At 43.5% G+C, this 27,773-nt stretch overlaps 1 protein-coding gene across 3 annotated transcripts in view; it reads right to left on the reverse strand.

The window, feature by feature from the left end:
• GAD2 (glutamate decarboxylase 2) overlaps positions 1-27,773 on the reverse strand; it is a 56,632-nt gene that overhangs the window by 19,825 nt on the left and 9,034 nt on the right. For all 3 annotated transcript variants that reach the window (XM_029077907.1, XM_029077906.2, XM_029077908.1), the window contains exons 4-12: positions 27,040-27,273; positions 21,967-22,057; positions 21,330-21,442; positions 18,030-18,145; positions 12,641-12,720; positions 8,426-8,480; positions 6,583-6,699; positions 4,658-4,722; positions 189-267 (exon numbers count right to left, since the gene is read on the reverse strand). In XM_029077907.1, the coding sequence (XP_028933740.1) occupies positions 189-267; positions 4,658-4,722; positions 6,583-6,699; positions 8,426-8,480; positions 12,641-12,720; positions 18,030-18,145; positions 21,330-21,442; positions 21,967-22,057; positions 27,040-27,273 (950 nt within the window). The remainder of the gene's footprint in view (positions 1-188; positions 268-4,657; positions 4,723-6,582; positions 6,700-8,425; positions 8,481-12,640; positions 12,721-18,029; positions 18,146-21,329; positions 21,443-21,966; positions 22,058-27,039; positions 27,274-27,773) is intronic.

Below are 27,773 nucleotides of genomic sequence, written 5' to 3' on the forward strand. Positions count from 1 at the left end.
ACTGATTGATCTCCACACCCCCTGCTGAAGCAGGTGAAGTAGATATTTGCTCTTGGGATGCAGTTCTAACCTTTGTAATGCAAACGTGTTCACTAGATCAGACACGGGGCGGGGCTGCCCAGCCCGATTGAAGGTTGGGAACTCACCGCTAGTGAGGGAGAGAGTAAAGCGAGCCGAGTGAGACGTACCTCTTCTCTAACGAGCAGAGCCGAACACTGCAAGGGGACGCCCATCATTTTGTGAGGGTTCCAAGTCACAGAGTTGGCCCTGAAAGAGAGAAAGCATCTTGAGGAAAGGCTTTCCGAGAGGAGACCAATGACCGAGGCTCTGCAGTCCAGCAGCAGGGATGCTGTGTGACCTTGAGCAAGTTCTTTAACTTCTCTGTTCCTCAGTTTTCTCATTTGTAAAATGGGGATTAAATGGCTGTTTTCCTTCCCCCTTAGACTGTAAACTCTAGGTGGGATAGCGACTGTGTCTGATGTGATTGCATTGCCCCTACCTCAGTATTTAGTACCATAGAAAGGGCTTAACAAATAACACAATTAGAAAATGCCCACAACTGGATGGTACAACAAGTTCAAACCCTTTGCTGATGAGCAGGGAGGGAGCAGAATCATAGGAATAGCAGGAAAAGGCCAGCAGAAAGCTAGTTTTCCAGATTATTGGGACTAAGACCAATTCTGGTGAAAGTTTGGCTGCCTTAATATAATGGGGTTTTGGCTCTCCGGAAGATATGGGACCAATTTTGTCCAATTATCTGAGCCTTTTTGCAATTACATGTTCCAGCTTTCAATAACCAGTCCAATTAGGTAACCAATTTATGGATAATCAGGTTGCCCCTGCAGGAGCCCAATTTTTACCTAATTTTGGCTTTTTTAGAGGGGGACTGTGGGATATTTGCTAAGGTACTGTCAGTTTCATGGAAGTGATCTGTACTGTCAGAACAAAATGAGGACATGCACTGCCTTATTTTCCCTGCCTCCCTCTCTCCCTCGCTTCCTCTCTCTGTTACCTTGGTGACAGCTCTGAGCCCTCACCAAGACCTTCCTTAGAAACAGACCTATAGTTATGTTCTGAGTCCTTGCAGTGGTGCAGAGATGCTGCTCAGAGCAAACCCAGGCACTGCAACACCATCACACAGCTCTTCTGGGAGGATGTGATACCCTGGAGATGTCTTGCCACCCTAAAGGGTGTTTGGCTCAATAAGGGCTGGGCTGTATCGGTTGAACTGTGTCAGTTTCCAAAGAATGAAAGTGGCATAGATATGTTGAAAAATGGGGGCCCCACTGAATGGCCTATGGGTCTGATTGCTTTAATTGGGTTCTACATTATCCAGATGAAATGTAAACCAAATATCCAAAATTTCCTTCCAATACACTTCTCCAGTGTTGCCAGTCCAACACTGCACAAGCAAGACAAGGTGTAAGGGGAGTAGGGGTTTATAACTCTAGTCCCTGCCTCCAGGAGCACAACGTCTTTTCACTTCACAAACCCACCTCGTTGAGAATCAAATGGCCCGTTCAATCCCTCCGCCCCGCCCCAATCACATTGTATTGGTTCAGATGGACCTGGCAAATTCAGCAACCACTGTAGTAACAACCTGAATAAGAGATGTTCCAGACCACAACAGAATGCCCGATGAAGCCTTAAAAAGAACGCATTTCAATTTACCAGGGAAATCGCACATCCCAGGAATCCTTGCTGGCACCAAGGAAGAGTCTGGTCTTTCAGGTCTCTTCAGCTCTTTAGAACAGAGGTACTTTCTGAGGAGTCCTTGCATCCTGGTGCAATCTCATTGCTAGCTGGGGAATGGATTGACTGGTTGGCCTTAGGATCTACCTTCCCAGCTCGCTGTTCAGCCATTCCAGGGTCACAGATGGGTCAGCCTCTATTAACTGATGTGCAAGACTTGGGCCTCAGGTAGAGTATTGAAGGTCATTTAAAAAGAAACCGGCACCATGATGCAGGTGTTGCAGAATATTAAGCTGAAAAATTTACAAAAGAGCTCTTCTCTTCATTCTGTTCCAAACTTCCAGCTCTAGGAAGCAGTGAATCTCCTGAATGTCACTGTATCCAGCCCCCCAAGCCCTCATCTCTCCTTTCTGGTCCTGAAATACCTGCCACTTAATGTACCCTGAGGCAAAGCTCTCATGGGAAAACCTTCCTTTGATTGGCATCTGGCATCTTGGCAAGCTCCACAGCTTCTAATGACCTCAGGACCTCCATCTGGTTTGGAGACCATAGTTAGGAGTGGGTTTACAGACCATTTTGTTAGTCTCCTTCATCAGGAGTCCTAAGGTTAACTCCAGCCTCTGTCTAAGCAGAGGGCAGTATACATCCTTGAAACTACCTCGAGGTACTGTTTCCGATTTTCATTGGGACTGCACAACCTGAAATGTGGGCCATGTCCTTTGCAAATATCTCTTAGGTTGTGTTTCATCTCAAGCTTTCTTCACCCAGACTATTTCTCAGATGCCAAGCCAGATGTATCAGGCAGGATGGTCTCTGGAAGGAAGGGGAGGTGATGAGAGCCTCATTATGACTTGTGCATTAAGAGTGAATGAGCTGTTCAGGGGCTTGGGTGCTATGACAGTCCCTCAGCCCTTCCCTCATCCAGTATCAGAATGCGGTTCTTGGTGAACCCCTGGGGTTCATGTCTGTGAGGCAGGTGAGCGGCCGGAATGGGCTGTTGGAACTTCTGCCGCTGACATAGCTGCTATTCTAGTGCACAGTACGGTGGTTTGCACAGAGTCTGTCAATAAATTCTACTGATAGACTGATAGATTCGGCTTCCTCCTCAAACCCTTTCACCTAAATTCAGGGAGCTCTGGAAGGCAGCTGGGAGTCAGAAAGCCATGGGTTCTAATCCCGGCTCCGCCACTTGTCTGCTGGGTGACCTTGGGCAAGTCACTTTACTTCTCTGCCTCAGGTACCTCATCTGTAAAATGGGGATTGAGACTGTGAGCCCCACGTGGGACAGGGACTGTGTCCAATCCGATTTGACTGTATCCACCCCAGCGCTTAGTAGAGTGCCTGGAACATAGTAAGCGCTTAACAAATTCCATAATTATTATTCAAATTGAGTGTAGGCTTCCTTCAGGCAAAGTATAAGGGAAGGACAGAGAGAGAGAAAGGATGCAGTGACCCCTGCAGTTTGTGAAGAAGCAACGCCAGGCCCTCAGCAACCTTGGAGCAGCAAAACTCCCTGTATGGCTGCCTGCAAGCCACATACTATAATCAGTTCCTCTTTACAGACCCTTGGTCCTGAAGTTTCATGGGATGGATGGGAAACTCCATTCATCCAACCATAATCTTTGACCTCTGATCTTCCATAGAGGGAGCTGGAACTCAACATTACTGGTTGTGATTATCAAAAGAAGGGCTGTTTGTCATGATTTTTTCTTAAAAAAATGGTACTTGTTAAATGCTTAGTATGTGCCTTGATTGATTGCCAGGCGCTGTACTAAGTGCTGGGGTAGATACAAGATAATCAGGTTGGACACAGTCCATGTCCCACATGGGGCTTACAATCTTAATCCCTATTTTATAGATGAGCTGAAGCACAGAGAAGTCAAGTGACTTGCCCGAAGTCACATAGCAGACAAATTGTGGTGCCTGGATTAGAACCCAGGTCCTCTGACTCCCAGACCTGTGCTCATTCCACTAGGCCATGCTGCTTCTCAGATTTGATTTTACTTAGATTTTGATTCTGGCAATTGAGTTCTTAGATTTTTCAAATCCTTGGAAGACTGTTGAGTGATATCAGTGAGGCGGAAATTCTTTGGGGAGTTAGAAATTGGTGGTAGAGCCTTGTCATCAATCCGAATTTTAAAATGTTTAGAGAATGGGTAACAATTGAAGAGAATGCCTACTTTTCTCTGAGTTAGATTGCAATAACCAGGTTGGACCAGTCAAACATCCTAAATGAGACTTCAAAACCCTCACTTCCTTTCTCCAAGTATTCCAGGATGAGTGTAGCCTGAAGAGCTATTTTGCATTACACAGACTGGTAAACAATTCTCCTGGGTCAGACTAATGGCCCCTCCAACTCAGTATTCTGTCTCCAACTGTGGCAAAAAGGATGTTTGGAGGGGCAGTAGGGTATTGTTATTTTTTCAACCATTCTCCAAATTAGGGATGTACTTACTATTAAACCCCCTAACTTTCTCTCTAATAGTTCATTGTGAATCTTTCAGCCACTAATTTAAACAGAACCCTTTTTAAGCCTCATTATTTTTTGCCTGTTTAACTTCCCAAGGAAACAAATTCCATGTTTACCATCCACTGTATGAAAAATATCTTCTCTTTACTTTGTCATGAACTTGCCACCTTTAAGCTGCCTACCCCCATCTCCTCATCTGGTGCTTTGGAATTTAGTAAAACAGGAATTCCATCTTCAACCTGCCTACCCCCATGCAATTTTTTAAACTCCAATTGTGTCCCCTCTCAGCCTTCACCCTCCGAAAATAATGAGTTCTCATCTTTTCAGTCTGACTTCACAACACAGTAGCTGTTCCATCCTTCTGATCATTTTACTTTTCCTTCTCCGTATCCTCTCTGACACTTACTTATCTGTCCTAAGATGTGCTGACCAGAACTTGACAAGCCAAGGTCTTATAAAGTCAAGATTAAAATACCCAAAATTCATAGTGCCTACCTCTCCACACCATTTAATTTCCATTTATGTTTCCTGGACATGAGCAATCCTCCACCCCACGCTGCCTGAAAATAAAAAGGTCAAGAATTATCCCCAAATTGTTAAGAACATTTCATTCATATTGTTCTGGCTTCTTCAGTCAGGGCTTAGAGGACCAGTTGGTGACTAGCATAGAAGCAGGCCCAGAGAGAAGCATGTGATGGGGCAGATATGTCATGAAGCATCTCATGACCTCCAGGAAGATGAAGGGTGGGGTTGACAGTGGATTCTTCCAGGATATTAGATCTAAAGCCTATTTAGGATGCGGGGGGGGGGGGGGGAGGGGGATGGGGAGGGAGGTTTCTGGGAGAAGGAAATAACCCATGCTCTTACAAAAGAAAGCCCTGGGGATGGATGGACTCTTCTGTATTCAAGGGACTCCACAATCCCAGAATTTAGATTGTGGAGAATGTGCATCCTGGAGAAATCAAGCATAATGTCCATTTTCATTTCCAGAAATAGAATGCCACCTCCCCAACACACTCCTCCTGTATTTATTCCAGAAGCCCAGTTTGGAGTTGGGCCTGTTAAACTTTCAGTCACTTTACAATGCTTACTAGATCACTACTCTCCAATCCAGCAGGGGCGTGAGATGGGAGTGGTAAGGTAGTGTGCCATAATGAGCAGGATTGAGCAGGGTTTCTCTCCTATAAAGCTAGTCTCCCTGGGGATGAGGTTAATTTTGGTGGAATCACTCCACCAATGAGTGTGCATCAGAGCAAACTGATTGTCTCCAACAGAGAACTCAACTGTGGAGGAAATTCATTCAGTTGTATTTATTGAGTGCTCACTGTGCGCAAAGCACTGTACTAAGCACTCGGCTGTGTAAGACACCTCCTGAAATATGGGCCACAGTGTTATTCCTTGGATCTGAGGATGAACCCCCGCTATGGTCTCAGGGCCCTCTGGGGAAGCCATCCCTTCGGTAGGATCCTGGATTTCTGACATACTTCTCTGACAGTGAAGTCCAGTGTTCCCCATTAAACCATCACCTCACTGCCACCACCAAACTCCTCCCAGCCCGTGGCCACCCCCACCAGGTCAAGAACCCTACATAAACAGCAGCGCGCCCCATGGACAGTACTCCAGCTGGCTCTGTCTGGGGCAATGATTTGCATCGAAACTGTGTCCTTGGAAAAATTATCCACATTAGACACCTGAAAACCACTACACACATTTTGAGAGAATCCCCTTAATGGGCAGTGTTGCCCCTAGAAAACATTGGGATCTTTCAGAATAGGATTTTCCCCCATAGGATTTGAATGGGAAGTCACTTCAGCCAGGATGCCAGATCCCCAACTCAACCCTCAAAGTGACTACACAAATGACCAGGGAATCTATGAACTTTTCTGCTTAGTTTGAAAAGGTGTGGGTGGATTGTACATCCCAAAGTCTTTGATGGTGACCAAGATTAGAAGCCCAAATCTCTTTGGCTATTTTGCCTTTGCCAAACTGTTAGAAATCACACATGATAAGAACATCATGTCTGCAACCTGGCCAGATTAAATCGTCTGCTTTCTTAACCAAATATGATTATGTGATATTTCCAATAGAAAGTCTCTCACACTAAACCAAACTGATCCCCGTATCCGGTCTTTAGAGATATATTGAATAACTATGACTTGTGAAGGGCCATATGGAAAGAAGAAATTATCAAGGAGAAAAATGAATCCTTCTAACAAGAAAATCAGTCCTACTTTTTGAATTTTAGAAGGTTATTTTCTGACTTGGTTCATGAATAAGCTTCCTTGGCATAGGGCACCAGGAAGTAGTCATTGTTTATTCCTAGAGAGCCGTTTGTAAAAAGCCAGTAGGGGATAGAAGATTTATTGAGGGTGCGATTCATGCTGGGATTTTGAAAGGTTCCTGCTTGGTGGAAAACTTACATCCACATGCATCCAGATCTTGTATTTTTTGCAGATGTCAGCCACAGCCAGGAGGGGGTCAAATGCACCATACACGGTGGTTCCTGCCGTGGCACTCACTAGAAAAGGCACAAATCCCTGCACAAAAGGGAAATAAAATACTGGTAAGAAATAGTCATCACAGACAGTGAGGTTTATGGGAGAGCCCTGGATTTATAAGGGGAGAGAGAGCAAATTGTTCTCTCAAAAGAGACCGGGGCAATCACACCAGAGTAAACAACTCCAGTCTTCACTTAAATACTAAGAGATGATTATCTAGGGTGTGGATTATCCAGGATCTTTGTTACTTTTTCCTTTTGCTTTCTCATTCTGCCAGCCTTTCAATCCTTTCCATGCCCTAGCTGAGGGAAGATGAAATGCACAGCAACTCATTTTGCCCTTTGTCTACTCTAGGAAAATCCTTGGTTAGGGAGAGGTGGGCATAACTGACTAAAATAAGGATTTGGATTATCTGTGGATTTAAAAAAATAATACCACCTTGCCTTTGTATAGGGCTTTTATTCCCAAAGCACTCTCATGTTACCTCATTTTTATACTCAGGGTAGGTAGGAAAGGCAGGGATCATTATCCCCATTTTACAGGTGAAAAAACTGAGGTAAACTGACTTGTTCACAGTCACAGAGGAGTCTGGTGGCAGAGCCAGGCCCAGACCCGGGTACTCAAGCTTCCAGACTAGCACTCACTATTGCATCAGGCTGCCTCCCTGCCTCCATTTCCAGGATAACTGGAATTGACTGAAGAAGTCAGGTGGGAAGAAAGAAAAGTCCAAGAATTACCCTCTGGCTAGCTAATATACTTCTTAACTGTCCAGAAACCCACCCCCTGTAAACTAGGGACCGCTGGTTTTAACTCACAGCTCTCCAGTGCCTTTGGTGGAATCCAGAGTTAGTGTATTTTCCTTTAGGTGGCAGCAAAAGACCAAGATGTTGCCATCTCATGCTGTGTATTTCACTAAAAGTAGGATTAGCTGCTAATAAATGGAAACTTGCTTTTCTTCACAAAAATACATGGTAGCCTATTGCCCAGTGATTTTAGGTTTTGGTGAAAACCTGAGTGTGGCCTGCTGGAAAGAGCATAGGCCTGGGAGTCAGAGGCTCTGAGTTCTAATCCCGACTCTGCTGAAAAAATAGATAAACTGCTCTTTACACAGTGCATTCTGTCTCTGGAGTAGTATTTTCAGCCGGGACAAAGAATCTTCAGATGTCAGCTCTATTCATACCCAAGCCCAGCTAGTACTGGCACTTCCAGATTCTGGGTCCCAGATCCAAAGTAAATGACAGAGGACCACCTACAGCAATGGCAAATTCTTGGGGAAGGACTCAGACTCCCCCCAAACCCATCTCCCATTCCTCAACCCTGAGCTTCCTAATTGAAGAGACTGCGGGTTGGAGAAGTGTTTTATGGGAGCCTAAAATGTTCCATGGGTGATTCCATGGGAAGAGAAGGTAAGTCTGGTTCCTACTTCCTAAATAATAATATTAATAATAATGTTATTCGTTAAGCACTTACTAAGGGCCAGGTACTGTACTAAGCACTGGGGTGGACACAAACAAATCGGGTTGGACACAGTCCCAGTTCCATGTGGGACTCACAGTCTCAATCCCCATTTTATAGATGAGATAACCGAGGCACAGAGAAGTGAAATGACTTGCCCAAGATCACACAGAAGAAAGTGGTGGAGACAGGATTAGAACCCATGACCATCTGACTCCCAAACCCGTACTCTAGCCACTATGCCATGGTGCATCCCATCCCTTGTGACCCATTCTCCCCAGACCCTGACATGCATACTACTCACACTTACTTTTTGTTTGGCTTCTAGGATCCTCCTCTCAAGATCAGATGGGATCATTTTCCCTCTAAAGTGAAGAATAATCAGGTTAAAGGCTTTGCCTCAAATAATTTCCTCTGATCACCTTACAATGGGAGCAGCCATAGGGGAGGAATAATTGCCCGGCTGAACCAAAAAGTGGATAAGGGGGTCAGAGTAGGAGGAATCAGTATTTGTGCAGGTGGATAAATGGAAAATCATTTCTGGAAAACATTTTCTTTTACTTTCACAGGATTGATAATTCATCCAAGCAATTCTGCCCACATTCCCCTAGCCCCTGCAGGTTACCAATCACAGTCCTACTGGACCACACCTTCGGAAGTCCGGTGCACCTCTGGCATTGCTGTATGGAAAAAATCTGACAATACTTTGAAGCCAAACATCCAACCAGGGAGGGCAGGTGGAGATCCCCTTCTATAGAATGAACAACCCCTTTGAGGTGGAAGGAAATGTCAAGTCCTGAGCAATTGATTCTGTCTTGATTGCTTCCTAACAGCAAGATGGAAAAATGGCCTCGGGGTGTCACTCTCTATTCCATGTGGTAAACAACTCCATGTTGCCAAGGTTTACACTTCAGACACTGGGAGGCAAATGGAGGATTCAGAGAAAGCGGCTGAGGATGAGAGCATCCTGTGATCCCAAGTGGGTCTACTTGTCATAAACCCATACAACTTTCAACTCCACCCAAGGAGGCAACTCTGATAAAAGGAGCCAACCTGGTTTACCAGCAGTTCAGACAAGATGGCTGTCAGTGACTGTCCCACTGGGGGAAAGAATTCTGGGAGAACTGGGGAAAACAAATACGCTTAAATCTTTCTCTAAAATGTATCTGTCATTATGACGGTGTAAACCCATGAGAATAAGCAGAGAATCTAGGAGGAAAAACAAACAAAAAAAACCCCCAAAGATTCTGTTCTCATGAGTTATGCTTCCCGCTGGCTAATGGAGGGCTTTATGGGCATGACTGCCAAAGAATTTAGCCAGGGCTCTGCCAGAGAACCCACCTACTCTAGTAATATTAGGGCATGGGCAGGAGAAGGAAGAACTGAGCCAATAATATGGCATACTCTTGCCTTGAATGAACACTGCTGTGCCAAAGGGGTGGCAAGAGTCGAACTTGCCTCAGGCACCCAATGTTTGGAATGGTGGCATCCCAAACCCAATTGGGGGGCTCACACAGAGCAGTGGCTAAAGGATCTAGGTCCGTGGAGTGTTGAGTCCAGATATACCAACATTCCCATGGGGTAGGACAGCTGGGGTGAGGGTGGCTGGATCCCTTTCTGGTTAACTTGTACCTACCCCAGTGCTTAGCACAGTGCTTGGCCCATAGTTGCCCTTAATTACTGCAATTATTATTATTATTGCTGTCATTTCTAGGTATTGGAATAGAGTTACTTTCTGTGCTCTTCCCTGTTTGATCTTATCTATTTGGAGGTATGAGGTGAATAACTGTGGAATAACTGTTTCTTTCAAGGAACTGGGCTTTCCAGCGGCACCTTGACATGCCAGGCTTGGAAGGTGACCTGTTAAAGGAAGTCCAGATGTGCAATCATGTGCCTCTGTTTGTTAGGGGATGGCAGGACACTGGGTATCCATCAGTGAGCTGCTCATAGGCTTGGGAGCCAACTGGGCAAGCATAGCTTTTGGGGAAACCCATATCTGTTGATTTGTGAGGAAACTCTGGATGGCAGTTGTAAGAGGAGCAGTGTAGCTCAGTGGAAAGAGCATGGACTTGGGAGTCGGAGGTCATGGGTTTGAATCCCGGCTCTGCCACTTGGCAGCTGTTTGACTGTGGGCAAGTCACTTAACTTCTCTGTGCCTCAGTTACCTCATCTGTAAAATGGGGATTAAGACTGTGAGCCTCACGTGGGACAACCTGATTACCCTGTATCTACCCCAGCGCTTAGAACAGTGGTCTGCACATAGTAAGCGCTTAACAAATACCAACATTATTATTATTAAGCCATCGCCATGGACAGCATGTTGTTATTCTGATGGCAGTACCTGTGTCTCCGATATAGCCTCTCCTTGGTCCTGACTCCAGATTCTTGACGGTAACACTACCTGGAGCAGTGAACTGTCCATTAGGTGTCAGTGTGCTAATGGGGATCCTTAATGCTGCAAATGCTTGTTATTGAACCTGCCAGGTGTAGCTTGCCAGATGTTGAGTGATGGATGATGAGGCCGTGTTGCTTGGCAGCTCCTATTCAGGAGTATAGGCCAGGCATACAGATATGCAGATTTAGCCCAGTCTAGAGCATGTAGCCTGTTCCTCTTTTTTTTTTTAAATGGTATTTGTTAAGCACTTACTTGGTGCCGGACTTGGCACAAAATGCTGGGGTAGATATAAACTAATAATGTTGACACAATCCATGTCCCATGTGGAGGTCTCACAGTCTTAATCTCCATTTTACAGATGAGATAACTGAGGCCCAGAAAAGTTAAGTGACTTGTGTCAGACACACAGCACACAGGCACACAGCAGACAAGTGGTGCAGTCGGGATTAGAACACAGGTCCTTCTGACTCTCAGGCCCATGCTGTATCCACTAGGCCATGCTGCTTCTCCACGACCTACTTGTGGTTGGAGTTCCAGGCACTAATTATGGTCACCGATGTCCATCCCATGTCCACAGGAACTTCAGGGGTGGGACATAGTTTAGGGTGGTCCTAAATTGAATGCATGTCTCAGTTTTGGGCAGAGTTGTTTTTCACTAGACTAAACACTCAAATTCAGATTCATTCTTTGACTTGGTGGAGAAGCAACATAGCCTAGTGGAAAGAACAGCGGTCTGGAAGTCAGAAGACCTGGTTCTAATATCACCTCTGTCGCTTGCTGGGTGACTTTGGAAAAGTCACTTAGCCTCATTTTCCTCAGCTTAAAAATAGAGATTTAACACCTTTTCTCCTTCTTACTTAGATTGTGAGCCCTATATGGGACAGAGACAGGGTCCAAACTGCTTATCTCATATCTAGCCTAGCACTAAAAAAAATGCTTGGCACATAGTAACAGCTTAACAAAAACCATAATACGAATTATTATAGAGGTCTGCCCCAGAGGATGAATGCTCTTCAGCTCCCCATCTTGGCCTGCTCAATGTAAGCATCCTGGGGAAGAAATTTTTCCTGTTCAGTTTTTCCCAGCCCATGCCATCCTCATAAGCTTCTTATGGGCAGGGAACATGTCTGCTAATTCTGTTGTATTGTACTCTCCCAAGCGCTTAGTACTATGCTCTGCGAATAGTTAGCATTCGATAAATACTATTGATTGTTTGATTGCTTGAGATATAAAGTCTTCTGCTAAGGAATCAAGGTATTTTCACAAGTATGAGCTTATTTGTTCTTTCGCAAATTGCTAGGAACAGCACTTATTATTCTCTCCATTTTATCACTGGTGAAACTGAGGTCTAGAGAGGGATAATGCTTCCCTTAAGGTCACCCAACAAGTCAGTGGTGGAGCTGGTGACTCCCAGCACAGTGCTTTTCCACTTGGTAATGCTCCCTCATTATATTCCATCATAGTGATGCCACACCTGGTGAACGAGAGCATAGATAACCTAAAGAAGGGAAAATTATTTCCCACAGCCTAATTTTTTTAAATTCTGGCTTGATTTCTTTCAGGCCCTAGCCTTTACATGAATGCTTCAAAGAATTTTGAAAAAGCACTTATAAGAAACAACATCGAACCCTGATTTTATTCTTTGACCATTAATGAAACAGGAATCCTCTTTGGGATAGTAGTCTAAGAACTCCAGTCTTGAGGGAACCCAGAAAGGCATGAGGGTTTTTGAAGTCCAGGACATGCTTTGCTACTCAACTCCCTGAATATACATTTTTTAATTCCTCTGCCATGTTTATACACAATCTTTGGTGAATGAGGTGATAATAATGCTATATATCACAGTAGTCTCCCGTACTGGAAAAATAGTTCAAGCAATAAATGCCTTTCAACTTAATACTAGCACAGAACCTTTTGATTGAATTAGAGCTTTCCCATCTCTCTGGAGTCGACATGATTCAGTGCCAACTAAAAATAACCTCCAGATCTTCCTAGTAAAAGGGTGTATGTAGGGAGGATAACGAAGATACAAATATTCCTCCTGAGCCCATGAATGTTTCTGGCTAGGTTCTAGACTATTAGAAGTAGAATACTAATGCAGGAGGACCTGGAGTGGGGATTAATGCTCACCTTTCATCACATTTGATCAGGATCACACTGTCTGTTCCGATTCCCAAGGCCGCAGCTCCTTTCTTCACCGAAAAGTGACTCTGAAAAAGCACAGGCTGATGATCAGTGTACATGTTAGTATTCCAGACATGTTTTCCCTCCTTTTCTTTTCCCTGCCTCTGTCTACCCTGAAATGCAAACCGTCCTGCAAGATCCTTAAATTACAGCGAGGCTACAAGATGGCATTCAGTTAACTGTGTGGCTCCTCCACATTCAGAACTTTAAATGGTGCGGTGTGATGAATAAAGGTAGAAACTCCAGCTTGATTTGCTTGGTTCTAACCAAAGTGGGTTGGCTGATATATACATGTCCAAGCTCTTGCTAAATACCGCTGGGGGAAAACCAACTAAGTACCAAATTTGCCATTAGGGAAACAGGCTCAGGTTCCTGCATCCCTCAGTGGAAATTATGACCAAGGGAGAATGGGAAGTGTATCATGCTTCAAACTACCAAAGGGACCACTGAATTTTGCAAGTGAATTCCTAGTTGAAACTACTAGAGAATGGGGTGAGGGAAAGCTATTACTTTAGTGGGTAAAACAGAATGGGATGCCGTAGTGGTAAGAATAGGCCAAACTGAAAATATCACCAGCTCCACAGAGCCAAGTATCAGGTAAATTTTAGTTTCCAATTCAAGATGTGAATTTAAATTTCAGTGACTAGAATCTTGGTTTGATGTTTGGTGCTGAGAAAGGCTAAACTTACAGTATCCAGCTGAAATGCTTCTGCCTACTAGCCTCTCAGTATTAACTACAGCTGTGTAATTAAAGAGAAACTTCTTCAATTTAAAACTTTCTAGTGTTCCTGCCTTGATTTAAAAATGATAATTTCTGAAAGTTGATGTGTAATGCCTGTTGATATGGGAAGGTATATTACATAAATTGCCACCTCAGGTTTTGGGTCAACAGGGGCCACACAAGATAAATCCAGGTTTTTGTCTTACATGGTACCAGTCAACGAAGTCTCTAAGATAAAAAGACAAAGTATTGAATAGATGTCTCTGGACAAAGTGGAGAAGGAAGGCAGGGACCAATAGATGACTCCAAATTAAGATCACTGGAAATAGAACTAATCTTTATCTAGAATCTGGAATGTCAAATAAAAAAGATCAAAAAGATCTTAATTGGTTTGGGACCCAGGTTAGCAAAGAGGTGTTTTAATTTGTTTTGAACAAATTAATACTCTTTTAATACATTTGAAGGCCTGGAAAGTGACGGCAGACTGGGGATCCAAAGATAGCCCAAACTCAGTGTCTTAGGGACTGGGCCCTGTTGACTGAGAATGAGGCAGAAAAAGGAAGCCAAATACCTCACAGTGACTCCCCATGACTTCATTTATGTCCCCTAGGGATGGATCTATGGTGAGTTAGGGATGAGAGGTTGAAGGACCCTGGTCAGCGGGAGGAAGTACAGAAATCTATTCTGGAATAAGAAGACTAGAGAATCCTAAGAGAGAGCTAATTGCCAAGGGTAATTGATCATTACTTTGCAAGATGTGACAGACATTCAGTCACTCAATCAAAGGAATTTATCGAGTGCTTGCTGTGTGCAGAGCACTGTACTAACTACTTGGGAGAAGACAGTAAAGTAGATAAAGAGAAGTTTACAATCTAGTGGAGGAGTTTACAAGGTTGGTGAAAAAAAAGGGTACTGGAATTGGAAATGAGGTGGAGGGAAAGAAAACAAAGAAAAGAGTCTTTGGAGTTGGTTCCAGTTAAGATAAGTTGGGATAAGCAGAACCAGGGAAGAGGTTATGTAAGATGTTAAATGGAACCTAGAGGACACATATTTTCAAAAGAGAGTGAAGAAGTAATGAAGATCTGAAGAGTATAAGGAAAAGCAAAATTAAAACTGTCAGAGAAAGTGACATCTACATAGGCCCCTGCATTTATTTGTATTCACTTTAATTTTTTCTTCTTTTTAATAATAATAATAATAATAATAATAATGTTGGTATTTGTTAAGCGCTTACTATGTGCTGAGCACTGTTCTAAGCGCTGGGGTAGACACAGGGGAATCAGGTTGTCCCATGTGGGGCTCACAGTCTTCATCCCCATTTTACAGATGAGGTAACTGAGGCACCGAGAAGTTAAGTGACTTGCCCAAAGTCACACAGCTGACAAGTGGCGGAACCGGGATTTGAACCCATGACCTCTGACTCCAAAGCCCGTGCTCTTTCCACTGAGCCACGCTGCTTTTTATGTACCTGTATTGGTATCTTTCCATATAAAGGTAGTAGTATATGGGTAAACGACATAGATCCATTTTAGTTTCTGGCATATTGTAAGGTAGGTCAGATTGTAAGGTCATATAGTTAGGTAGAGAAGCAACAAGCCTTAGTGGAGAGAGCAAGGACCTCCAAGTCAGAAGAACCTGGGTTCTAATCCTGTTCTGCCTGTGTGACATTGGGCAAGTCACTTAACTACTCTGGTCTTCAGTTACCTCATCTGTAAAATGGGGATTAAGACTGTGAGCCCCACATGGACATGGACTAAGTCCAACCTGATTAGCCCGTATCACCCCAGCGCATAGGACAGTGCTTGGCATATAGTGAGCACTTAACAAATACCACAATTATTATTATCATTATTATTATTATTATTAGTTTTGTCATGGAGATATAAAGTTGGGTGCAAAAGTCTTTCAAAGAGGATTATTCCCTGATAAGCATTTTCTTAGGCAGTACAATGTTCCTGAAAAACAACTATCACCAAAGCCTCACTCTACCACACTAACAGTGGTGGCCACCCTCAGATCCTACTTTTGCTGCAAATGACTTGTTGAAAGTAGAAAGCCAGTAAGATACGGTAATTTGCTTCAAAAGTTCCTGGGGTCGGTTCTGATTAAAGACAACTTTTTTTTTCCAGTTATGATTATGCCGCTGCCACGAGGTTATTTCTGGACGAGCTGGAGCTCATGCAAGAAAGGAAAAAAAGAATGTGGAATGAGATTTGTGAGGCAGGTCTCAAAGGACACAGGGCTGTGAATCTGGTAGGATGTCATGGTGATCAGACACCTTAATCTGCAGTTGGGAGTGGATGTTTTCAAGATCTTTGTTCAATGAGGAGTTACACTGTACTTTAAAGGGGACTTATAAAATGCTTCAACAGCCATGCAGGGAAAAATGAAATTATAACTAGTTTATTTGCTCCCAGGAAAGATGCATCTCTTCTTTCTCCAACAATCCTGAGGCAAATATCCATAGAATCCCCTTCAAACTCTAAGGAACCATCCAGATAGACAAATGGTAAGACTGATCTTCTGGTGGCTGGACACAGAGTATGAGGAATGGCTCTGGGGAAAAGCAAGGGTTGTAGGAAAGCTGCCCCACCTTCTTCTGTGAGAAGCTTTGGGTTTTCTAGCTGAGATTTTCCAGTCACCATCTCGGCTAGCTTTGAACAACCTCTGCACCGGCTTAAAAAGAACCATCAGGTTATTTAGGTGTCAGCTGAAAAGGATTTTGATCCTTCTCACTGCAGCCAATAAAAAATCCCCCCCCCCCCAAAGGTGACAGTGTGCTGAAGAAATTTCTTGGTAGGATATCATCAGAGGAAAGAGTTTACTGTAAATCTAAAAACAAATAAGAAATAAGAATAATTAGCCTAGTTTCATTCCTCTAAATTATACCAAAAGCACATGGCTATTGGTTTTTATAATGTAATTCAAACTAAATTAATCTAATTTCCATCCGGATATTCTTCTGTATGTCACCCTTGCAGCATGGCCCAATATTTAAAGTAGAAGATAAAAAAAGGAATCTGGCCTGGATTTATTGATAAGAAAATCCCAGGAGACCTTAGAGCAACAAAAATGATTAAACATTTGGGAAATGGGACCTTACGGAGAAAGGTTAAAAGGATTGAAATTATTCAGACTGAAGAAGAGAGGTTTGAGAGGTAATTTAGTCACTGTCTTCAAAAATATGAAGTGTTATTACAGGGAGGATGGAAATCAGCTATTTTTTTTTCTTTCCACTATGACAAGAATAAGAAGGAAAGGGCCATCTTGCAGCAGGAAATATTTCAGCTTGATAAAGGGAAAGCTTTCTGATAATGAGAATTTCCAAACAGTGGATTGGAGGTTATAGGAGAATTGTAGGGGCAGAGGAGAGGCCCGTGTGCCTGGATTCTTACATTAACCCGGCCTGGGGGTAGGAGGATGTATTAAATAACACCAGAAATCCTTTTTCATTCCCAGGATTCTAGGACGAGAAAGATATCCTTCTCACTAAGATGTGTGATGTCAGCTGAACATCAGTGAAAACCCCTCCATTACTGCCTCTTCAAATCTCCATAGGACCTAGGGACTAGTGTGTCTAGCAGCTAAGCTATAGAGAAATAATTATTATCATGATTATGGTGGTGCACAGGGACTTTATATAACTGATTTCAACTACCAACTACTTGAGGGTGTAGGCGGGATAGACAAAGTAGAATGGTTGCTTCTTGTGCCATCATTCTTTGACTTTTAAAAACCTCCTGAATAGCAAGGAATAGAGGCAAGGAAGAGAAACCTGAGTGAAACTGATTTTAGGATAGAGCTTGGGACCCCTAAGGGTCTCAAGAAGACAAAAGTAAAAAACACCAGGGTAAAGAGAGATTTCCAGAATAATGTTTGGTCATTCTTTTGTCCAGATCTTCCATGTCAGCAGAAAAAGTCTGAGGCCTGAGACTCTGTGAGATTCCAGATTTGGGCAACAGTTTATAGGTGTGACTGGTCTTCGACGTCCCTAGACTCCCAAGATTCTGCTGGAAGACCATTTTCATTTAGCAACAAAGAGAAAACCTAATTTTAAGTGAAATTGCATTTGAGAGCAATTATAGGCATTGAATATAGACCCTTCACCCTGAACATTATCCTCATCCTCACCCCAGTGTTGGAAATGTGACCTTCCGCTTCTGGGATAAATCTGACTCCTTTGAGGAGACAACTTCCTTTGTTTAAAGATACCAACGGGCTGCTCTGTTACAATGAATTGACGGACAGCTTTTCCTTTACACCAGGTCTATTGCTGCTGCTACAGTCATAGGAAGAGGGTAATGATTTCAAGTTATAAATATGAGGTTTTCCCAATTGGGTTTGTTGTTTATTTTTATATGTGATCCTTTGCCTTCTCTGCTTTTTCTTTTTTCCTTATCGAGAACAAAACAAAATATTTGAAACAGGAAAAATGAAAAAAAAAATGCAGTGTTGGGTTATCACACTGAAAGCCTGGGAGTCTCCAGCTCCTGTCCCTCATTCCCCCCTCTAGACCAACGCCTCCCAGAAAGACACAACAGAAATGAAACTGCACCAGGCAGTCCGTCCTTAGCCATTCTCGTTCATAAAAGGATAGCAGACAAAAACACATACGTGCTCAGACGTGAAGGCAACCAGTCTGGGGATAGCTGCCATTCCTTTCTCTTTAACTTCCGGGAACATCTTGAAACGTGCAATCAACATAGCATACATGTTAGATATGGCACCACCTGGAGTCCACAGTAACAACACTGTTACTTTCTCTAGTCATCGGTAACATCATTTCATGTACACACTCCCATACCCCTCCTTTTTCTTTGCCCTGGGAGCAGCTTTGCCCACAATTTCCTCTGAAGTTTCTTGGGAGTGGTTGGGAAGATTCAAACAGGACCAAGGGAATGAAACTCCTCTCTAGACCCAACCTTCTCACCATCCAGGAAGCTGCTTCCACACCCAAAACCCTTCATGGGGGGTGAGGGGGGTGGGCTCCCAAGGGGCAAGTCCAAGGGGCACTCCCAGATGATTCATTAGCCCTGTAGTCTGACTTTGACTTCCAGGGATGGGAAGGAGACTTCCTCCCAGCTCCCCAGGGTTCTACTCTCTGAACTACACTGCCCCCCATTCTCCAACCAGATGGTCATTTCAAACTGGTCATTGCCAGTTGAAAGAATGTTTTAAAGTTCCCTATCCATGCTGTGTGACCATCCTATTCAGACAAGGCACAACACATCCATTTCCTACCTCTACATGATTCACCTCGGGTTTGGCTTTAAGGAAACCTAAACAAGCATTTCAAGCTACTGCAGGGCTTACAACCTGGGTCGTTATTTTATCTGACAATTCCCATATCCCACTCTCATCTCTAGGATTAAGAAATGAAAATCATTCTAACAAAATCCTGGTTATGGAGTCACAGTGATCTTTCTGATGGGGATTTTAAGTCAAATTCAATGTATAACTTGTAATGTTTACATTTTGTGGTTTGTTACCTGTTGGAAGGGCCTTGCTTGAATTGTGAATGATTTTTTGAGTGTTCACAAATAGAACTGTGGTCTTAACCTTTGTTTGGAAGAGTTGGATTTGGGGGCATTTAGAAGCTGCAAATGTAAATGAATCGGTTGGAATGGAAAGAAAAGGAATTGGATGCTGGAAAAAGAACCAGGAGGTTTCGAATATTACCTCAACTATATGACTTCCTCTGTGGTCAGAACTAAGGCAGTGACTCCCCTCTGTGAAAACTCCAGATTTTCTTGCTCAATGCAAGCTGCATTCAGAGCCCTGTCTAGAAAGGCCTCTCTTCCCAACTACCTCATGTTACCTACTCTTCTTTCAGGCAGGGGACAAGAAGAATCGTTTTCCACCCTTCTCATCCAGCCAAGTATGTATTCCCCTCTAACCACTGGATTTTCTGAATCCTTGGAGAGACCCTGGAAAATGCCTCCACCAATGCAAGTGTCTTACTCTCCCAGGAGCCCCTAATGAGCAGATTCCTGATGGGATCTGGATGAGAATTAACCTTTTGAGATGAGAGTCACTGGAGAGGCAGAGGCAAAGGCAGGGCAGAGAGGGCTGAACAGTCATCATGGCCTCTGACTTCAACAGCCTCAGTGATCTGGATTTTCCAAGGTCTCCCTAGACACCCAGATAGAGCTATCTCTGCCAGCGTTCCTGACATTCTGAGTAAATATCTGATGAATGAAAACCCTTGTGAGCTCACAAAGGAGAGATTTAAAAGTAATATCTGAACCACATTGACGATGCCAAGCTCCTGCCCCTCTTCTTTTCTCCTTGACCTTTTACTTTCAGTTTCCTGACTCTTTGCTTATTTGGTTCTTCCCGTCTGTCCCCTTGTTCCACTCCCAGTGAAATTCTTTCCCCTCAAAACTGGAGCTAAGGAGTCCACTGAAATTCCTGGATGACTCTACTAGGTGATCTGAGCTCACTCAGTCACCTGAGCAGGTCCTGGTAGTGAATACTCTTGCCCCTCTCCCTGATAATTGGACTCCTCCCTCAGACGCCAGCCCCACCCCAATTGGACAGCCCATTGCATCTGAAGGAGAGTTCAATCCCACTCAATGGCTGAGTGTAAATCTCTACTGCAGTCTCTTTGCTCCTTTCAGTAGAGCTTACTGCCTTCAGATTCACAGTTGAAAAAAAAAGAAAAAGCTGGCTCTCTCTCCCATCCTCCCCACCCAGTTAAGCACACACTCTCTGAGTCTTCCCTCCCTTGAAAACTGCTTCTGAAGCTTAAAGAAGTTGAGCTGCCAGGTGATCCCTCCTCCCTTCACTCTAGGGCAGGATGTGATTGGCAAGTCGCTCTCAGAGCCTCTCTCTGGCTTCCGACGCTACCTGTTGTCTTATCAGATCGTGTCTTTTTTAATCTGTGAAGGGGAGATCAACACTTGTCCTTTGTCAAGTCCAATTGTCTCGGCCTGACAGCGTGTGACAGGGACAGCCGCTGCCTCCTTCATCATCAGTCCCCTTCCACATCAGTTGAGGCAGTGATCCTCAGCCCTGTGGGAAATGCTCTCTCTTCTTTGGTTGCTCAGGTGAGAGTTGGAACATCCTGCTTCCTTTCAGAGGCCAGGAAAGCCCCTTTCTAACTCTGTGGACAGCTCCCACAGTCATACCTAACCCTGTATCTCCTGAATTTCTGCCTTGCCTTTAGGATGTTAAACCAGGGAAATAATTTTTAAATTAGAGTCAATCCCCCATCTGATGATTTTAGAAAGAATGAAGAAGATGGAATGGAGTGGTAGGCAGAGAAGGGATCAGAAACCTCTTGGAAGAAACAGTGGCTCGCTTCCTACCACAGATGATTGCCTTGGGACAGAAGGTCTGCCCTCCCTGACTTCTTTGGGGAAAGAGGACCACAGCCTTTCTGGGAGTTACAAGATAAAGTGCTGTGTCTCCTCCATGCAACATTACAGCCCTGCTCTCTCACTCTCTCTCTGTCTCTTTCTCTGTGTGTGTGTACCCCTACAAGCAGAATGGACTTTATGTATCTCTGGCTCTGTTCCCTCTAAACTTAACTTTCCACTGTTAACCTTCCCTCATTACGTACCCTATAATCCTTGGCTTCACAGAAAAAGCGGGAACATGATAGGATTACAGGGCAAACATCTATTCGGTTTAAGTTTTCCATGGGCAACCACTGCTGCTCCTAGTGCAAGTAACTTAGCTTGAAGGAGCCATCAACAGAGGCAGATAGTTTAGTCTCACCCCAAGGGTCAGTGGCTGTGTCTAATTCCCACTTGCATATTCTCTCCCAGCACAGTAAGTGCTTAATAAATACTATTAGTAGAACAGATCCCTGCATTTATCCCACTCCAGAGGATATAGATCCGATGGATATTAGTCTTTCATAAGCATAACATAGCATGAAACACAAAGAAAACTTGAAATATCATGTACCAGGTGAAAATATCCCATCGCCACAGCCCCCTGGCCAGCCAATCATGTCTCTCATTTTCCTTAGCGTGACATATTCCAAAAGTACAAACACGGGAGCAATTTCATAGGTGAACCTGAAATGTAGTAATGTCCACAGTTTATTTGGTCGCCCGAAGCAATGATTTACCATTTACAATATCTACAAAACTCTTCTTCTTTTTAAATGCTATATTCACCTCACTTTAGAGCTATCACCACTACAGTACAGGGAATTATATGCCGCAATAAATTTGATTTTTTTATTTATCCTTGAAGTTAACAGCTCAAATTATGGTTAAAAGCATGAGAGTTGTTGATCATAACCACAAAAGTAACTTTGGTAAAGTAACACCACTTAAAAGGCAACACCTGTTTTCATTTATCTCATATTATGTGTATTTATATATGCAAATCACAGTAATATTTCCCCTTTTTTGGCATTTCATGTTTTTAAGTCAGCTGCTATTGGATTTGTATACTGAATATTATAGGCATTCCTTTTCCTTAAAATCCTCAAAATGCCACCCCAAAAGACATGTTTTAATATATTTTCAAGCTTGGGCTACAGCATCTCATTTAAAATTACCTTGGATTATACACTGGCAAATCAGCTACTTACATATTTGTATTTGCTGTTGATGTCAGCCAGTCCGCAGCTAATCCAACCATATCCAATCCAGTAGAAAGCTGATTGAAATATCTGGGATGCCCTAAATAAAGCGGGATACTTTGATCAGACTCTGACCAAAAATAATAATATTAATAATAGTAATTGTAATATTTGCTGAACACTCATGATGTGCCAACCACTGTATTGAGCTCTGGAGTAGATATGATATAAGCGGATCAGACACTGTCCCGGTACCATGTGGATCTCCCATTCTAAGGGATCAGAATAGAAAATATTAATACAAAAGATTTCCTTTGCCAAAATATCTGAATCTTCTTCACGGGGTAAAAGGTCCCAGTAAACCTAGGGAGTTCAATGCCCTTGTTCTTCCCACTTTAAAGCATCCTTTCCCCAAAGTAATAGTCTTAGCTTGGAATCATGGCTTTTACCTTGCTTTCTACTTGTGCTTTTCCAAGATTTGTAACATGAAAATGTTATTCTAATCTCCAAATGGATGAGTCCCCATTTGGGTGACACGTGCTGTTATTAAACATGTTTCGGGGGCACATGTCACCCAAACAGGAGCTCATCCACAGTGGTCAGGAAACCCATTTAAGTGGCTTTCAGGCCATCATAATGACAACGGTGATGAATAGCTAAAGATTGTAAGAGACAGAGCAAAAATGAGAAAATGGGCATGTAGCTGACTGCCTTTCACATGACTCAAAGGCTAAAATTGCAGAACGCCAGCCCGGACAGGACTCACACTTGGCCCTTCTTCCCTGACAGAAGCCGATTCCACCGATCATCATCAGCAACAGCAGCCTCTCATAATTGGGATTTTAAATAAGCCTGATTCCAGTCAGCCCTGCTGCCAGTCAAAATGATGCATGCATGATCTATTCAATGGGGCCGATTAGTCCGTGGACAAGCCTTTTCTAATTGGCTTCTGGGTCTTTCTAAAATCCTGGCAGGAGGTCGACTTCAAAAATGCCCCCTGGGACTATTTAAAAATGAGATTACAAATACCTCATCAGAATGCACTTTGCTCGTCATGACTCCTAGAAGCTCGTCTGGGGAGACACACATTTATTAGCAGCAGGACTTCTGAATGATGATCAATTACCAAAATATAATCTGATGTAAGGAATTTTCCTATTTCCCAAACACCTGGCCTAAGATGGGGACATTTATACCCCCTCATCGCCTCGTAGGATATACAAGATAAAGGATAGGGACCGGGAGAAAGTGCAGTGAAAAATCACTTATCTTCTTCTCAGTTTGGGTGCTTTATCAGGGACATACATATGGTTAGGGAATGATGCCCGAAGGCAGATAGGCCCCTCTGAAGGAGCTTTTTAAAATGAAAGGGTGCTTGGGAAGCAGCTTTGTCCTCTCTGTCCGGTGGTTCTGTTAACTCTTTGCAGGCCGGCTCTGAGCTTTCCCAACCTAATGCCACCTCCCTTCCTCCCTGTTGTCAAACCCTTCCACTTCCAATAGAGGCTGCTGCTTCAACTTCCACAGCAGCCTTCCTGTCCCTTGCAGCCTCTTAATTCTCCATTTCATTGCAGCTGAACCCTGTTCTTCCCCCATCTTGGGTGGATTCAGCTCCCTTTCTTTTCTCATTCTTCAAGGCTGACATTCCCGCCTACCCATCTACCTGTATACCTGCCACTGCAGTGTGGTGTATCTATCATGCCCCTCTTTGCCCTCTCTCTCAACCCATTTCCACTTGGGAGAGTCAGAAGATGACATTTTCTCATTGTCCCAAACTGCTGGCCATTTTAGGTATGTGGATTCTCTGGGAATATGAGCTTGTGTCTTAAATGGATAGAGTAAGGGCCTGTGAATCAGAAGCTCGGGGTTCTAATGTGAGCTCTGCCACTTTTCTGCTGTGTGACCTTGGGGAAGTCACTTAACTTGGCTGTGTCTCAGTTCCCTCATCTGTAAAATGGGGATTAAGACTGTGAGCCCTATGTGGGACAGGGACTGCATCCAACTCTATTATCTTATATCTACCCCAGCGCTTAGAACAATGCCTGGCACATAGTAAGCACTTAACAAATACCATAATTACTATTACTATTATTATTAGAGGTTTAAGTGAAGAAATTAAAGTGAGCCTGTTTTCTCCTTTCCTTGGGTTTTTGCTCAGCTCTTCCACGAAGGGGACTGCTAAGGAAAGGCTTTAGGTCACGGGTGGCTTTAGTGAGTTAAATGGGGTAAAATCTCCCCATTTCTTTGTTTTGTATAAGCAGCCCTATAGGTGACGTTCCTCACCCTCTATGCCCTCTCCAAGACCAAGAGCTCAGCCTGAGTGACCTAGAGGGAAGCCCTGCCCACAGTAGGTAGGAGCAGCTTTGGAACTGAGCCAGATGCTTTCACAGCCCTCCCCAGCCAGCTGCTTCTGCGGCTGTTTCACGCACTCCTTCTGCTTGGTGGAATGACCAGCAGCTAGCTCCCTGGCGAGGGGTGTAATCAGCAGTCTCTGTCTCCAAAAATGGTCTCAGAGGCTGATCCAAATATCCCTTAAACCTACCCAAGCTCTCCTTGTCTGCAGCCTACTGGGAGGGCTTCTGCATGAAATCTGGGGCTGTTCTCAAGCTAGGAGGCAGCCATGCTTCCAACCTGCTTTCTGGAACAGAATCACCTTTGCATTCTTTCATTTATAAATTCTCATCTCCTTTCTCTCCCTCCCTCCCTGTCTCTGTCCCTCCCTCATTTGTCTTTTTTCTCTCTTCCTCTTCATCCCTTTATTTTTCTTTTGTCTCAGCCTGTCTCTTCCCGCTCACCCTACTTCCCAGGATCCCTCCTTACCAAGCCCTCAGAAAATGTGTCTGTTAATTTGCTTCTACCAAGTCTCAAAACACATGAAAAAAACCTCAAAATAGTAGCTGCTGACAATTCAGTGGGGTGTCTGACCTTAAATGGTCAACCTCACCTGGTGATTGGTTGAGGGAAACTACAACTTGGAACAATGATTTCTCTTTAAAGTTTTTTTTTTCTCCTTCACTGAAGTTCATGACCATCAGGCTAACAGCCCTCTGTATACAAGGAGGAACACAGGTGCCAGGTGAAATGATCCCTAATGGTGGCAACAGTACGACAACTTCTAAATAGCATTAATATTCAAATTAGGCAGGTAATAAGTATAACTGAAAAGTGCAATCAAACTCTTTAACATTTTCTGGCATGTCTGTTATTGGAGCGAACATTCATAACACTGGACTAGCAATTTGGCTTCATCACATTTTTCATCTAAAATTTCAATTAAATGCATTAAAATAATTTTGGGCTATTTTGGATTTTTCAAACATTGTGGCCAAAGCTAGGGATTGAATTGAACATTGGCTTCCTGATATTAAATGAATACTGACAGAGGACAATTACCTTCATCGACTGACAATGTTAGTTTTCTTTAACACTTCAAAATGCAGTCCAAAAAGCACTGGTTGCTTTCTTTAATTAAAATATGAATATTTCTTTCAGACACTTTCAGAAGTGTAGCAATGAGAAAAGCAGCAGGAGCCATTTACTCTTTTGGTTGCATTTAACACCTTTTTGTAAAGAACAGGCCAGGAGTTAAAAGGAGAGTGAATGAAAGACTGTATACATGCCTGCTCTGACAAACTTAGGAAATAATGATGATATCAGTGATATCTGGAATGCCTTGTAAATATCATGCTCACAGAGTGCACCAATAAATGTGAGTGATAAATATTAAATAATTGATGAAAACAGTGATGATATACTAATTTCCAAGTACCACAAAGGGGAGTATTTTAGTAGGTAAACAGTACACGACTATTTCTGTAAAATTACCTAGTTAAATAATTTTCCTTTTGCATTTGCTCTAAAAAAAATAAGGCTTTCTGGGTGGTGAATGTCTTCAGAAAATTCTCAGAGCACTGACTAAGTTCTCAGCATACCTTTCTTTGCTCACTGACAGCATCAAACATCTTCCCTTCATACTTCAGGTAGAACATTTAAATCTATTTTTAGGAAGATTTAAACGCAAACAATAGTTTACCCTCATTTAGCAAAATATTTTTACATGCAGGATGTAAAAAATGCGGATTCTTTCCTCTCAAAAATGTAAACGGAATGGCTTGTGGGGTATTTGTTAAACAGCATCATTTAGCGTCCTTACCACTTTCTCACCGTTGTTCAGTGGCACTGGGAAGCCTGGGATCATGGTGAATGGAGCAGAATGTGGGTGATTTGAGGGCAATCGGGACCAGTGACATGCTCACTTCCTAAAGATGGGAGTTGAGGCTTAGAATATACCTACCAAACGTGATTGTGGCCAAAAACGTTAATAATATGGGTGGAAAACCACAAGAAGGAACATTATTCTGTCATCCAAGACTCTTTGTTTTCCCAAATAGGTCAGCAGACTCCTTACCTCTGACCGACAGGACTAATTGCTAAGCTTCCGGCAGCCATAATTTTTTTTTCTTCCTCCTTTAAGAGTAAAAGCTGGGATTCGAATGTAACGACCCAGGCATTAGGTACAATGCCAACGCTCCAGCTTTCTGGTCCAGCGAGCAGAGGGGTGGGGGGAGTTCGCTACGGTTTATGGCCTTTCCTCGGGAAGGAAAAGCCCTATCAGCTCAGAACAAGCTGTCTGGGGCTTTCGTTTGGAAATTGCTCGGAAAATCAAAATTCTCCCGTTGTCGTCGTGTTTGGGTTGGGGCTTAAATATTCCTTGTGAGAAGGACTGATTCTGGGCCAGCCACGTCTCTATGTGGCACGATGGGTGTAGGGTAAAATCTGGCAAGTGGCACCCTTAGAAAGTAGCCACAGAATTGATGAAAATACAATTACACGTTTCCCATGCCCACAGAATCGCAGTTCCATTTCTCCGAGAGCCTGAATTTGAAGCTGCGTTGGCAAACATGAAGAGAGAAATTATTAATAAAAAAAGCACCTAAGAGGTTTTTTTAAAAATTGTGATTTTTCTGTTAGTTTCTAAAAATATCACCAACTAGGTAAACTTGTTCAATCATTTTTCTTCAAAAAACCCCCCTATTTTTAAAGAGGAAAAAAGCTAGTGAATATATTCGTATAGCTGGCGAGTACCTGTTTTAATTGCATATTTTAGAGTTGTTCTGCAGTTCAACAAAATTTCCTCCAACGACTGCGGTTGATCTGCTAATTCCCAGTTATATGCTTGAAGCAGCTCGTTTGGGTAATGGAAATCAATCACTTTGGTGGATCTATCGAAACTTTTCACCACATACTGAAGCAAAATGTCCATAACATCTTGCAGAAACGACAAAGTAGCCATTTCTCCGTTACACGCTGGTAAGAGATCTGAAAACAAAAGAAGTATGAAAATTAAAATGCAGTTTGGTATCGGAATATCACTTGCGGACGTCGTTTGGGAAACGTTCTGAGTCCACCTCGGTCCCGAGGCTTAGTAGGGTCCGAACGGGTCACCTGCCTCCGGGTATCTCTGTCCACAAAAGTCCTGGGAAAGCCCGAGCTTGTGTTTAAAAAAGACCATTTCTATACTTTCCAGGCGCTTAGTAGAGTGCTCTGCACACAGTAAGCGCTCAATAAATATGAATGAAGGAATGTCCTAGGAAGATGCTATAACGGAAAATGACTTCGAAGACCTCCTTGTCTCGGCCTTCGCCCAGGCGGCCAGACTTTGCTTTGAGTCGTTTCCCGATCCGCGAGTTTTTAGGTGTCTGGATTGAGGCCCGCCCTTCCTCCCCTCCCCCCCACCCCCAATCACACACACACACACACACACACATACACCCCTCTGGGCTCGGATCAGGGGGCGCGGGGAGTTGCGGGGGGACGGT

This window comes from Ornithorhynchus anatinus, chromosome 13, assembly GCF_004115215.2.
Source record: "Ornithorhynchus anatinus isolate Pmale09 chromosome 13, mOrnAna1.pri.v4, whole genome shotgun sequence".
NCBI lineage: Eukaryota > Metazoa > Chordata > Mammalia > Monotremata > Ornithorhynchidae > Ornithorhynchus > Ornithorhynchus anatinus.